Below are 12692 nucleotides of genomic sequence, written 5' to 3'. Positions count from 1 at the left end.
CATCGTTTTGTGAAGGGTTTTTTACGGAGTCTTATTTGTTGACTATAAAGGCAAATGTACACCGTTTAGAATCACACTGTGTAATGTTATTCATAGTGCTGAAAGTGCAACATATCAGGAGAAAACCCAGTGACAGTTTGCAAACTAAAGTACTGAATGCTGCATGCTAATTAGCATTCAGTCATATAAAAGTCAACAAAAAAATTCTAGATACTTGAGACTTTCCCATTTCTTCTGTATGGTTGTAGTGTACCAAATGTACAGACCCATTGTCTGCATGTGGAAAGTCTCAATTTAATTAAATTATCCATACCAGAGCTCATAATGGACTGTGAACTCTAACCTTTAGAGGGGCTACATTATAAGAATTTACCCCTTAAGATATTCAACACTGGGAAAGACATATGTACCACTCGCAGTGCATGCCACATGAATTCTCATTAGATGAATTTAGGAACATGACATACTAATCTTGCAAGCTGGCAAATGCGGGATTGTAGAATCAGCAGATGTAATAGGTTAGGAGACGTTTCTATAGAAATAATTCAGTCATTTAAGGGAATTAAGGGGCTCTGTGGTGGGCAACATTAGCTGCCCCTTAAATTGTGAGCACATTTGTTGTGTGTGTTCTTGTACTGAATATTTAGCTTAAGCAGGGTATATAAATGATTGATTAGTAACATTAGCTTAGGCAGGGTATACAAGTATTTGATTAATAACATTAACTTTCAACCTGGGCAAAACAGTCATCCTTCGCTGTTTTTATTAAAAACATCCATTACTTGAATTTTTTTACATTCATTTATCAAGCACAAAGAGAGTCAGAATTAAACCTGTGTAACACTCATTTCTTTGGATGTTTTTTATGCCAATATTCTTTAGGAATGGGAAGTGGCAGTGGTGGAAAAGAAGGGGGGCCATTTAAAGCTCTTTTAAGACAACAAACACAGTCAGCACTGGAACAGAGGGTAAGCATTTCTTCAAATATCTGTAAAGCTGAATGTTTTGTAATATTAATACTTTTGTTAGAACGGGTGAATGTATAATTGAGAACAGGACATTGATTAATAAATACTGAGGGACTAGACTATTGATCCTTTTATCCTTAAAAAGTAAGACTTAAAATTGATATCGTTAGCAATGGCTACCTTTCTTTCCTCTAAAACAATTTATTTTTTTCCTCACCTCCTACACCACTGTGGTGTGATGGTTCTTATTATGCAGCAGTTTGTGCCTTTTTCAGTCTTGCTATGGACAGTGTCATTTTATACAGTTCTTCACAGAGTAAGCCCTTGCTGATGATTAGATGGCTTTCTTGTCAATCTCACTTCCCTGCTTTTCTCTATTTGTACCTATAGGATTGTATGACAAAACATTTTCACCAGTTTATTGTAACGTGGAATATTGTTAAAACATATTTACCATTATAATTAATTGATTTAAAATATGATTCTGCAAATAATGCAATGAAAAATAGTTGTATTGCAAATTAATTAAAACAAATATATTATATTTAAAATGTTCACAATAATTTTAAAATAATAGTTAATATTTATAAAATATCAAACTTTATTAAAAAATAAAGCTAACAAATTCATCAACAATACATTATATTGCATTTTATAAACAGTAAATACAAAAATCATTATCCAAAATAAACAGCAAAGTGTTGGATTTTGAAGAAGTCAAATTTACTATTCTAACTCAAGCCTAAGCAAAAACAGGAAAAGTTTGGATTTTGGAAAGGTTCGATTTACTACTCAATTCCAAGAAACAATAGGGAAAATATTTCACTTTAGAGGGTTACATTTACTATTCCCACTCCAGTTTTAGAAACAGTAGGAAAGGTGTTAGTTGGCCAGATATACCATTCCAATTCCTAACCTTTTAAAAACATTTGAATACTTAACAATTATTTTAAATGTATCTTTATTAACGTTTTCATATTGCCAACAATACAGGTGTATATCTCAGTGAAATATTATGTAGGCAGAGTCAACATTTACAAATCAAGAATATGCCTTCTTCTCAGTCTCACCCATTATGTGCTACATAACAAACCCCATATTCTGGCACAACAGTCCTGGACTGCAAAGTATCATCTGTCTGAGGTGATGTCATGGCTTCGTGGGGGGGGGGTTAGCGGCTCATCAGGGTGACTCCCCACTGTGTGGTCTGTAATGACAAATTCTCCTGAGACCACCAACTTATTTGCAATGCAATGTCTTACAAAGGTTAACAAGTAGACAATGAGATCATTGTAACAGCTGTAACCATAACCATGGCTATTCCGAGTACAGTCTATTCAGATCTTGGGTCATTCAGGGACAACATAGTTTTTTCGGGACGTGTGGGTGATCTCACCTATCATGGTGTGTATGGTTACCCTCTATGCCTGCCTTCCCACCCGTTCAAAGAGGATGAGTTTAGGAGTTTGTATGTTTGTGATATTTTTTGTACTGTTACTGCCTCCAGGCTATCAACTCCTCTCCATTGGGTCTAATGGTTCATCTTGGGACCTCTCCAGGACTGCAATTTTGGTTTTTGAGGGCAGCTTGGACCCTGGAAATTCTTGTTCACCTAGGTCATCCAACATGTCACTCCATATTTCTATATCTTGTTTGGTGTTTTCGTCATTTCAAGCTATCTTCAACCTCCTCTCTTCGACAATTTCCCATTCCCTAAGGTCTGCTCTCCAGCGCTGTGATGTAGTAGTACTCAACAAAATTAAATAATTGAATCATATTTTAAATAAAAATGCATTTATTATAGAGAAATAAAAATAAACATAATAAGAAAATGTAATTTTACAAAATTAAAATATAAACAAATTAAAAATATTTAAAATAAATACAATTCCCTCTCTACTACTCACAAATCCATTAGCAAAAAAGTAAAACATATAATATTGTCAATATTAAGCTAATTATTAATTACAACAGAAATTGATGACAAAAGCTTTTCAAAATGTTATTAAATACACTGACCAAATAATTAACAAAAACATAACATAATTAAGATACATTTAGTAGATTAAATAATTAGCATAATTAATTGCCAGTTATTTAATGTAAAAAAGTAATGAGGGCATGGCTTAGCAAGATGGCACCAGGACGTGTTCCTAAAATGCTTTGAAACTCCCCAATAATATCCTGTATAATCCTCCTTTATTTTACACATCACAGTCATTTAAGGAGTCTCCTCTGATGCAGTTCCCTGTGACTGACACTCTGTATATAACTGTGAATTGCAGTGGCTGTCCAGCATAGAGACTGGAGGCCTGTGACTGCCTCGTGCACAGATACTGGATTCACCCCCTCGGCGGAGAGATGCCAGTGGGGAAACTTGCGTGCCTACTGGCCTGAGCTGTAGACAGTGGCCTGGGTCCCTTCTTTCACCACCAGTGGAGAGCAGACAGAGTTGGTTGCTAGGTGCGATGAATGGTTTCAGCCAGGACTGATGCTGCAGCCTGCTATGGGCTGGTGCTCTCTTTGGGGCCTGCAGATGAGGCCCTGGACCGCTTCCAGCTTGAAACTGCAGGAACAGAGGAGTCTGTGCAGAACAGTAGTGGCACACCACTGATGGTGCTGGAAGGGGGCTGAGACGTGGTTGGTGCCCGGCAGGGGGTAGCTGTGGGCATTTGGAGTGGACAGAGGCCCCTTTGTACCCTAATTTGTTCGAGGCCAGCCCGTTCTGATGAAGAGGGGCTCAATAGGTGAGCCTGGCCTGCACTTGGAAATATGTTCAGGCCTGTGGGGGACACTGTGCTTGAAAAGATGGCATTTGTGTTGTTGGCTGCCTTGTGGATGAGGACGATGATGGACTGCAGTTGACCCAGATGCGGAGGAGCATGCTGCAGAGGGCATGTTTTGACGAGTGGGACGAGGACCTAATTTCCTAGCCATCATCTCCCTTGGTGAGCGCTGGCCTCTGTGACGCTGTGGGGAGTTGATGAGGTCTTAACTGTGCTTTGACTCATGCGTCTGGGCCCCCTGTCTGGCTGGGCACTGCCCTCAGTGAAATCAGAGCGATCTAAAGTCTAGGCTGTTCCACATGGAGGGAATATTCTAAGCGTTGGCCCTTGACTCACCTTACTGTTTGCCTCTCTTCTGGGGTGGTCTGGCTACACATGCTTGGCTGCTGCCTCCACAGAGGTTCTGGCTATTGCATGAACTCCTGAGCTGTTTACGACTGAAGAGCCATGATTAAACATAAGATGACTGGGTCCCAGCAGAACAACACTATAATGTAGTATACGGTTACCTCAGCGCCCACTCTGGGAAACTTGAGACATGATGGACCCTTGCTCCCTATTATTAGTACCAGATGGAACTACATCTGCTCAGGAATATACAGGTATCCCATGGTTATACTACCTCTTGCTCTCTACCGAGACTACCAACAAGTCCGGTTACTGAATCATACATTCTTCCACCCATCCTAAAACTAAATATGTTGACTTAGTCAGTACTTCTTAAGGATTAGCTATTGTATTCAAAACACTAAAACCCTATATTAGTTTCAACTCAAGCCAGTTTATTTTATAAAATGGGAAGTAGTACCCTCTGAAAAAATCTAACTATACAGAGCTGTATTTTTATGGCTTTTTGTAAATCTTAACCATCGGTTGAATCTTGGCTTGTAGGATTCACGCAAGAGGTTGCTTAAAGATGTCTAGTCAGCATGTACATGAGATGAGAAGAACTTTGGAGGGTTTGGGATTGGTGGTCAGTGTTTTTTTTTTTTTTTTTAGTAAAGCCTCTGTTTTGCAGAAGACCTGTGCAATTAGAACTCAAAGTTATGTTTAATATGCTTTGTGTAATGTGTTTTCTTTTTAATGCTATGTTTTCTTTGAAATGTCTTTTTATCGGTGTTACTTTCACGTGCCATGTTTCCTTTTAATATTTGTGTTCTCGATCCTTGCAGCGTTGCTCAACACTCTGTGTTCGAGTTTTCAGTCGGCCTTCAGTTGGTGACTGGCTCTCGATCTGGATGGTTGTGGCTTTCGCTGTCATGTGTCCTTTTTCGAGTAATAAACCAACTTATCTGAGAAAACTCCCTGAAGAGTCCAGGAGCATTTCTTCTTTGCAGGCGTTATTGCATCCCTCCCACTATATTATGTAACATCTTTTGAAAGCCTTTCAGCTATATGCTAAAAAGAAAGACCCATTTCCAATTGGAGGCAGGGTTTGGGTGTCATTGTGTGCTAGCTGACTATCTTCTGGTTTTGGAGATTTGGACGAAACCCACCTTAATTCGCCTCTTCTGGACACATTCACTGAACTCTTTAGACCATCCTCCTAGCTCCAGACAGTTTTTTTTAATCATTATGCAACCCATATTCCATCTGTGGTGGTAAGCAGTCTCGTCAGATTGAATTCCTCACTTTACTTCTTAAAAGGGAGTAACCAGAAGTGGTCATTTACGACTAAGTTGATCTTTTCTAAAGTCTTTAATTTTTCAGTTTCAGCAAACTGCAACTGTACTTGGCAGTCGCAACTGTACTTGGCTTCTTCTCCCTCCAACCGAGCAGTCTGTCAGTAAAATGCAGCAAGTGTAGAACAGAGCAGCTGCACTCATTTGTAACCTTTAACCTGGAGAGGTGGTAAAACCCTAACTGAAAAAAACCCTGTACCCATTTTCTTTTTCTTTTTCAGATTTCTTCACTGATTTCCATAACACGAGTATTGTAATTTTTTTGCAAAAAAACTGCCTGAAATGAACTTTAAAAAACAAAATGCATGGATGTATCTGAATGTTATTTATATATGAATAATTGCCCCACTGCCCCTTTCCATTGTTTTTCTCTTCTCTTGAGAATTTCATATTTGCTCATATTGTACAAAATGTTGATTGAACGTTTGATTGAATTGGTAGTCTACTATTAAATGAATAAACTATTCAACACCATTCTGTGCTCTGCACATTGAATATCTTTATTTGGCACTGCTTAGTATATCTTGTATGGAGAAGCAAACATGGGTGTTGCTGGCAGTTAATGACTTTATACAGGCAAGTTCACCGGGTCTGGAGGGAAAATCATTCCTAAGAAGCAACCCCCAGAGGGCTTAAGGGCTCGTTCCACCAGAGCACAGGCTGCTACTATGGCATTGCGCTTGGGGTGCATGGTGTATATATCTGTCAGTCTGCTACTTGGGCATCAGTACACACGTTCACAAAGCACTTCTTCTTTGGGAGCCAGGCTCGTCAGGGGACACACTTTGCCTGTTAATTCCTGCAGGAATTTCTGGTCTGAGCCATTCCATAAATCCAGTTCCTGGGAGGGGTACATTTCACAAGGTGAGGAATCTGCAGTTAGATGTATTCATCAGATGGCCAAGTTACTTACCTTCTCTAGCGCTCTTAACGGTGGATACTCTAACAGCCTATTCCTCACGGAGTCACTCTCCTTCCCGGTCTGTGAAATAGGCTTTTTTTTCCGCCTACAAAGATCCCAATTTATAAATCTGCTCACTGTTAGCTCTGATCTTTATTGGCTCCATAGAGTCAAAAACAGAAAGTGATGTCCCATAACACAAGGGAGACCCTGGATTCCTTAGGGAGCTGAAGCAATTAGTTCTACGGTCCAGTGGTCTCTATGGTAACTGTGATACTCAGTAATCTCAAAGGAAATATGACCAAACAAAGTTTCAATGATAAATAATGAAGCAACAAACAATTTATGTACATGAGTGACAGGTGAAAAACGTGCTCGGTGCGCAGATAAGAGTGATAAATTTATGTAGATTACACAGTGTACGTATCACAATCCACAAAATATATACACACTCTGTGTCTTTCAATTTATTATCATTTAAACTGGTCTGCATTATATGTCGATGGTGGTTTGATCCACTATAATTTTACCATCATCATCATCAGATAATTAATATTAGTCTGAGACAGTGCTAAGAAAAATACAAAGGACAACAAAAAAGCTAAACCAGTATGAGAAAGAAATACTGCCCTCAAACTGACTGCAAGGACCATATAAAATGTCTGGTAAGATGGCCCCAAAAGAAGGCATGGTGTTGTCCTAGGGAACTCTGTTAACAGCTAAACATAAACAAAGCAATACTGGAATGTCCTTACAGCGGTTGACATCACACTTGAGGGCCCCATCTGTGCATTCTGTAAATAAAAAAGCTCAAAGACCATTTTGTCAATGCCACCCTCACACAAAGTAGCTCGGGATTGATCGAGCATTTCAAGGGCAGGCAATGCACCCTTTGCTTGCTCAGCATTGAGTGTAAGTAGTAAAGGCCCTATTGCTATTATTTTGCTATTATTGCTCTTAAAGTTGCGTTGGAAATTGTTTTGACCTCTCTGAAAATCGTTTTCCTTGTAACAATAACTCTGAACCTTTTTAACCTTTTTAATCGTTAAGGGCTATTAGCACATATATATTTTGTCTTTATGTGGCATAGAACTTGTATTGAAGGACAAGTTAGATTTTTGTTTTACCGCAGATAGAAGTTCTTTTGGGGGGGTGTTCTGTAATTTCTAATATGCGTTTTCTTTGTGGTTGGAGTTTTGCTGCAGAGCATCTTCTAGAATCCTTTTTGCCTCCTTTCTGATGTCAAGACACTATTTTGGACGTTAGCAATGTAGCAGTTGGGGGTATCCAACTGGCTACGGGTAGTTTATATTTAAACAGAGCTGCAGTGCAGATATGCTGTTGGCGTGGCAAAGGCAAGCCTGTCTTTTCCCAGATGGGAGCAGGGGCCAGCAATCCTGCTCTGCTGCCTGCTGTCTTTTTATCTTACTCAGTGGCTTAAGTTCTTGTCCGGGAAACTGGTAAGTACTCATATATGCCCTGCTCTTTAGAGAGCGCTTAAGGAAAATGATCTATTGTATCCTCGTGGTTGTCAAAGTATTCCTGAGATACCAGAGATAATTCTGAATGCACAAACATTACCTGAAGGGCAAGAATAGATTATTAGCTCTGCAGGCTTACTCCAGGTTACTTACCTTAACACATGCTCGCTTGCTGGATACACATAAGGCTGAATGTAGGAAGTTGGCTCTGTATGCACTATTTCAAAGTAAGGAATAGTATGCACAGAGTCCAAGGGTTCCCCTTAGAGGTAAGATAGTGGCAAAAAGAGATAATACTAATGCTCTATTTTGTGGTAGTGTGGTCGAGCAGTATGCTTATCAAAGGAGTAGTGTTAAGCATTTGTTGTACATCTACAAGCAATAAATGAGGAACACACACTCAAAGACAATTCCAGGCCAATAGGTTTTTGTATAGAAAAATATATTTTCTTAGTTTATTTTAACAACCACAGGTTCAGATTTTACATGTAATACTTCAAATGAAAGGTATTGCAGGTAGGTACTTTAGGAACTTTGAATTAGCAAAATAGCATATACACCTTTCACATAAATCACATATAGCTATTTTAAAACTAGACAGTGCAATTTTCAACAGTTCCTGGGGGGAGTAAGAGTTTGTTAGTTTTTGCAGGTAAGTAAACCACCTACGTAGTTCAAGTTTGGGTCCAAGGTAGCCCACCGTTGGGGGTTCAGAGCAACCCCAAAGTTACCACACCAGCAGCTCAGGGCCGGTCAGGTGCAGAGGTCAAAGTGGTGCCCAAAACGCATAGGCTTCAATGGAGAAGGGGGTGCCCCGGTTCCAGTCTGCCAGCCGGTAAGTACCCGCGTCTTCAGATGGCAGACCAGGGGGGTTTTGTAGGGCACCGGGGGGACACAAGTCCACACAGAAAGTACACCTTCAGCAGCACGGGGGCGGCCGGGTGCAGTGTGCAAACATGCGTCGGGTTTGTAATTGAAATCAATGGGAGACCAAGGGGTCTCTTCAGCGATGCAGGCTCCTCGGGGTAGCCACCACCTGGGCAAGGGAGAGTGCCTCCTGGGGGTCACTCCTGCACTGGAGTTCTGATCCTTCAGGTCCTGGGGGCTGCGGGTGCAGAGTCTTTACTAGGCGTCGGGATCTGAGAGCAGGCAGTCGCGGTCAGGGGGAGCCTCAGGATTCCCTCTGCAGGCGTCGCTGTGGGGGCTCAAGGGTGTCGACTCTGGCTACTCACGGTCTCGCAGTCGCCGGGGAGTCCTCCCTGAAGTGTTTGTTCTCCACAAGTCGAGCCGGGGCGTCGAGTGCAGAGTAGCAAGTCTCACGCTTCCGGCGGGAAACGCAAGTAGTTTTAAAGTTGCTCCTTTGTTACAAAGTTGCAGTCTTGGGTGAACAGAGCCGCTGTCCTCTGGAGTTCTTGGTCCTTCTAGATGCAGGGCAGTCCTCTGGGGATTCAGAGGTCGCTGGTCCCTGGGGAGAGCATCGCTGGAGCAGTGTCTTTAGAAGTGGGGAGACAGACCGGTAGAGCTGGGGCCAAAGCAGTTGGTGTCTCCGTCTTCTCTGCAGGGTTTGTCATCTTAGCAGTCCTCTTCTTCTTAGGTTGCATGAATCGGAGTTCCTAGGTTCTGGGGATCCCTTAAATACTAAATTTAAGGGCATGTTTAGGTCTGGGGGGTTAGTAGCCAATGGCTACTAGCCCTGAGGATGGGTACACGCTCTTTGTGCCTCCTCCCAAGGGGAGGGGGTCACATTCCTATCCCTATTGGGGGAATCCTCCATCTGCAAGATGGAGGATTTCTAAAAGTCTGAGTCACCTCAGCTCAAGACACCTTAGGGGCTGTCCTGACTGGCCAGTGACTCCTCCTTGTTTTTCTCATTATCTCCTCCGGCCTTGCCGCCAAAAGTGGGGCCGTGGCCGGAGGGGGCGGGCAACTCCACTAGCTGGAGTGCCCTGTGGTGCTGTAACAAAGGGGGTGAGCCTTTGAGGCTCACCGCCAGGTGTTACAGTCCCTGCAGGGGGAGGTGTGAAGTACCTCCACCCAGTACAGGCTTTGTTACTAGCCACAGAGTGACAAAGGCACTCTCCTCATGTGGCCAGCAACATGTCTCTAGTGTGGCAGGCTGCTAAAACGAGTCAGCCTACACGGATAGTCGGTTAAGGTTTCAGGGGGCACCTCTAAGGTGCCCTCTGGGGTGTATGTTACAATAAAATGTACACTGGCATCAGTGTGCATTTATTGTGCTGAGAAGTTTGATACCAAACTTCACAGTTTTCAGTGTAGCCATTATGGTGCTGTGGAGTTCGTGCATGACAGACTCCCAGACCATATACTCTTATGGCTACCCTGCACTTACAATGTCTAAGGGTTTGCTTAGACACTGTAGGGGCACAGTGCTCATGCACTTGTGCCCTCACCTATGGTATAGTGCACCCTGCCTTAGGGCTGTAAGGCCTGCTAGAGGGGTGACTTATCTATACTGCATAGGCAGTGTGAGGTTGGCATGGCACCCTGAGGGGAGTGCCATGTCAACTTACTTGTTTTGTCCTCACCAGCACACACAAGCTGACAAGCAGTGTGTCTGTGCTGAGTGAGGGGTCCCCAGGGTGGCATAATACATGCTGCATCCCTTGGAGACCTTCCCTGGCATCAGGGCCCTTGGTACCAGGGGTACCAGTTACAATGGACTTACCTGGATGCCAGGGTGTGCCAATTGTGGAAACAAAAGTACAGGTTAGGGAAAGAACACTGGTGCTGGGGCCTGGTTAGCAGGCCTCAGCACACTTTCAAATCAAAACTTAGCATCAGCAAAGGCAAAAAGTCAGGGGGTAACCATTCCAAGGAGGCATTTCCTTACACAACCCCCCCCCCCCCCCCCCCCCCCCAAAAGGAAAGAGGATGAGACTAACCTTTCCCAAGAGAGGCTTCATTTTCTAAGTGGAAGAACCTGGAAAGGCCATCTGCATTGGCATGGGCAGTCCCAGGTCTGTGTTCCACTATAAAGTCCATTCCCTGTAGGGAGATAGACCACCTCAACAGTTTTGGATTTTCACCTTTCATTTGCATCAGCCATTTGAGAGGTCTGTGGTCAGTTTGAACTACAAAGTGAGTACCAAAGAGGTATGGTCTCAGCTTCTTCAGGGACCAAACCACAGCAAAGGCCTCCCTCTCAATCGCACTCCAACGCTGCACCCTGGGGAGTAACCTCCTGCTAATGAAAGCAACAGGCTGGTGAAGGCCATCATCGTTTGTTTGGGACAAAACTGCCCCTATCCCATGTTCAGAGGCATCTGTCTTCACAATGAACTGCTTGGAGTAATCTGGAGCTTTTAGAACTGGTGCTGTGCACATTGCTTGTTTCAGGGTGTCAAAGGCCTGTTGGCATTCTACAGTCCAGATTACCTTCTTGGGCATTTTCTTGGAGGTAAGTTCTGTGAGGGCTGTCACTATGGATCCATATCCCTTCACAAACCTCCTGTAATACCCAGTCAAGCCAAGGAATGCCCTGACTTGAGTCTGGGTTTTTGGAGCTGCCCAGTCCAGAATAGTCTGAATCTTAGGCTGGAGTGGCTGAACCTGGCCTCCACCTACAAGGTGACACAATTAAACCACAGTTCCCTGCCCTATCTGGCATTTGGATGCCTTGATAGAGAGGCCTGCTGATTGCAGAGCCTTCAAAACCTTCTTCAGGTGGACAAGGTGATCCTGCCAGCTGGAGCTAAAGACAGCAATATGTCAAGATAAGCTGCACTAAAGGACTCCAAGCCAGCAAGGACTTGATTCACCAACCTTTGGAAGGTGGCAGGGGCATTCTTTAAACCAAAGGGCATAACAGTAAACTGATAATGCCCATCAGGTGTGGAGAATGCTGTCTTTTCTTTTGCTCCTTGGGCCATTATGATTTGCCAGTACCTTGCTGTTAAGTCAAAGGTACTTAAGAATTTGGCAGAACCCAATTTGTCAATCAGTTCATCAGCCCTTGGAATGAGATGGGCATCTGTCTTGGTGACAGAATTAAGTCCTCTGTAGTCCACACAAAACCTCATCTCTCTCTCTTTCCATCTTTGGTGTGAGGTTTGGGGACTAAGACCACTGGGCTAGCCCAGGGGCTGTCAGAGTGCTCAATGACTCCCAATTCCAGCATCTTGTGGACTTCCACTTTGATGCTTTCCTTAACTTGGACAGACTGTCTGAATATTTTGTTTTTGACAGGCATGCTGTCTCCTGTGTCCACATCATGGTTACACAGGTGTGTCTGACCATGGATTAGGGAAAAGAGCTCAGCAAACTGTTGCAGGACTTTCCTACAATCAGATTGCTGTTGGCCAGAGAGGTTGTCTGAGTAGATCACTCCATCAACTGAGCCATCTTTAGGGTTTGTGGAGAGGAGATCAGGGAGAGGTTCACTCTCAGCTTCCTGGTCCTCATCTGTTACCATCAACAGATTCACATCAGCCCTGTCATGGAAGAGCTTAAGGCGATTCACATGGATCACCCTCTTGGGGCTCCTGCTAGTGCCTAGGTCCACCAGGTAGGTGACCTACTCTTCTTTTCTAGCACTAGGTAAGGGCCACTCCATTTGTCCTGAAGTGCCCTGGGAGCCACAGGCTCCAGAACCCAGACTTTCTGCCCTGGCTGAAATTCAACCATTGCATCCTTTTGGTCATACCAAAACTTCTGGAGCTGTTGGCTGGCCTCAAGGTTTTTACTTGCCTTTTCCATGTACTCTGCCATCCTTGAACGTAGGCCAAGTACATAGTCCACTATGTCTTGTTTAGGCTCATGAAGAGGTCTCTCCCAGCCTTCTTTTACAAGAACTAGTGGTCCCCTTACAGGGTGGCCAAACAGAAGTTCAAAGGGTGAGAACCCTACTCCCTTCT

The 12692-nt window shown here is 43.3% G+C and overlaps 1 protein-coding gene across 19 annotated transcripts in view; it reads left to right on the top strand.

Moving 5' to 3' along the window:
- Nucleotides 1-12692, top strand: part of C2CD5 (C2 calcium dependent domain containing 5) — a 669580-nt gene that overhangs the window by 151791 nt on the left and 505097 nt on the right. For all 19 annotated transcript variants that reach the window (XM_069228566.1, XM_069228562.1, XM_069228551.1 and 16 more), the window contains one exon: nucleotides 883-968. In XM_069228566.1, coding sequence (XP_069084667.1) covers nucleotides 883-968 — 86 coding nt within the window. The remainder of the gene's footprint in view (nucleotides 1-882; nucleotides 969-12692) is intronic.

Source organism: Pleurodeles waltl, chromosome 4_1 (assembly GCF_031143425.1).
Source record: "Pleurodeles waltl isolate 20211129_DDA chromosome 4_1, aPleWal1.hap1.20221129, whole genome shotgun sequence".
NCBI classification, from domain to species: domain Eukaryota; kingdom Metazoa; phylum Chordata; class Amphibia; order Caudata; family Salamandridae; genus Pleurodeles; species Pleurodeles waltl.
Note: the sequence above shows the minus strand (reverse complement) of the source record. Positions and strands in the feature narration are given on the sequence as shown.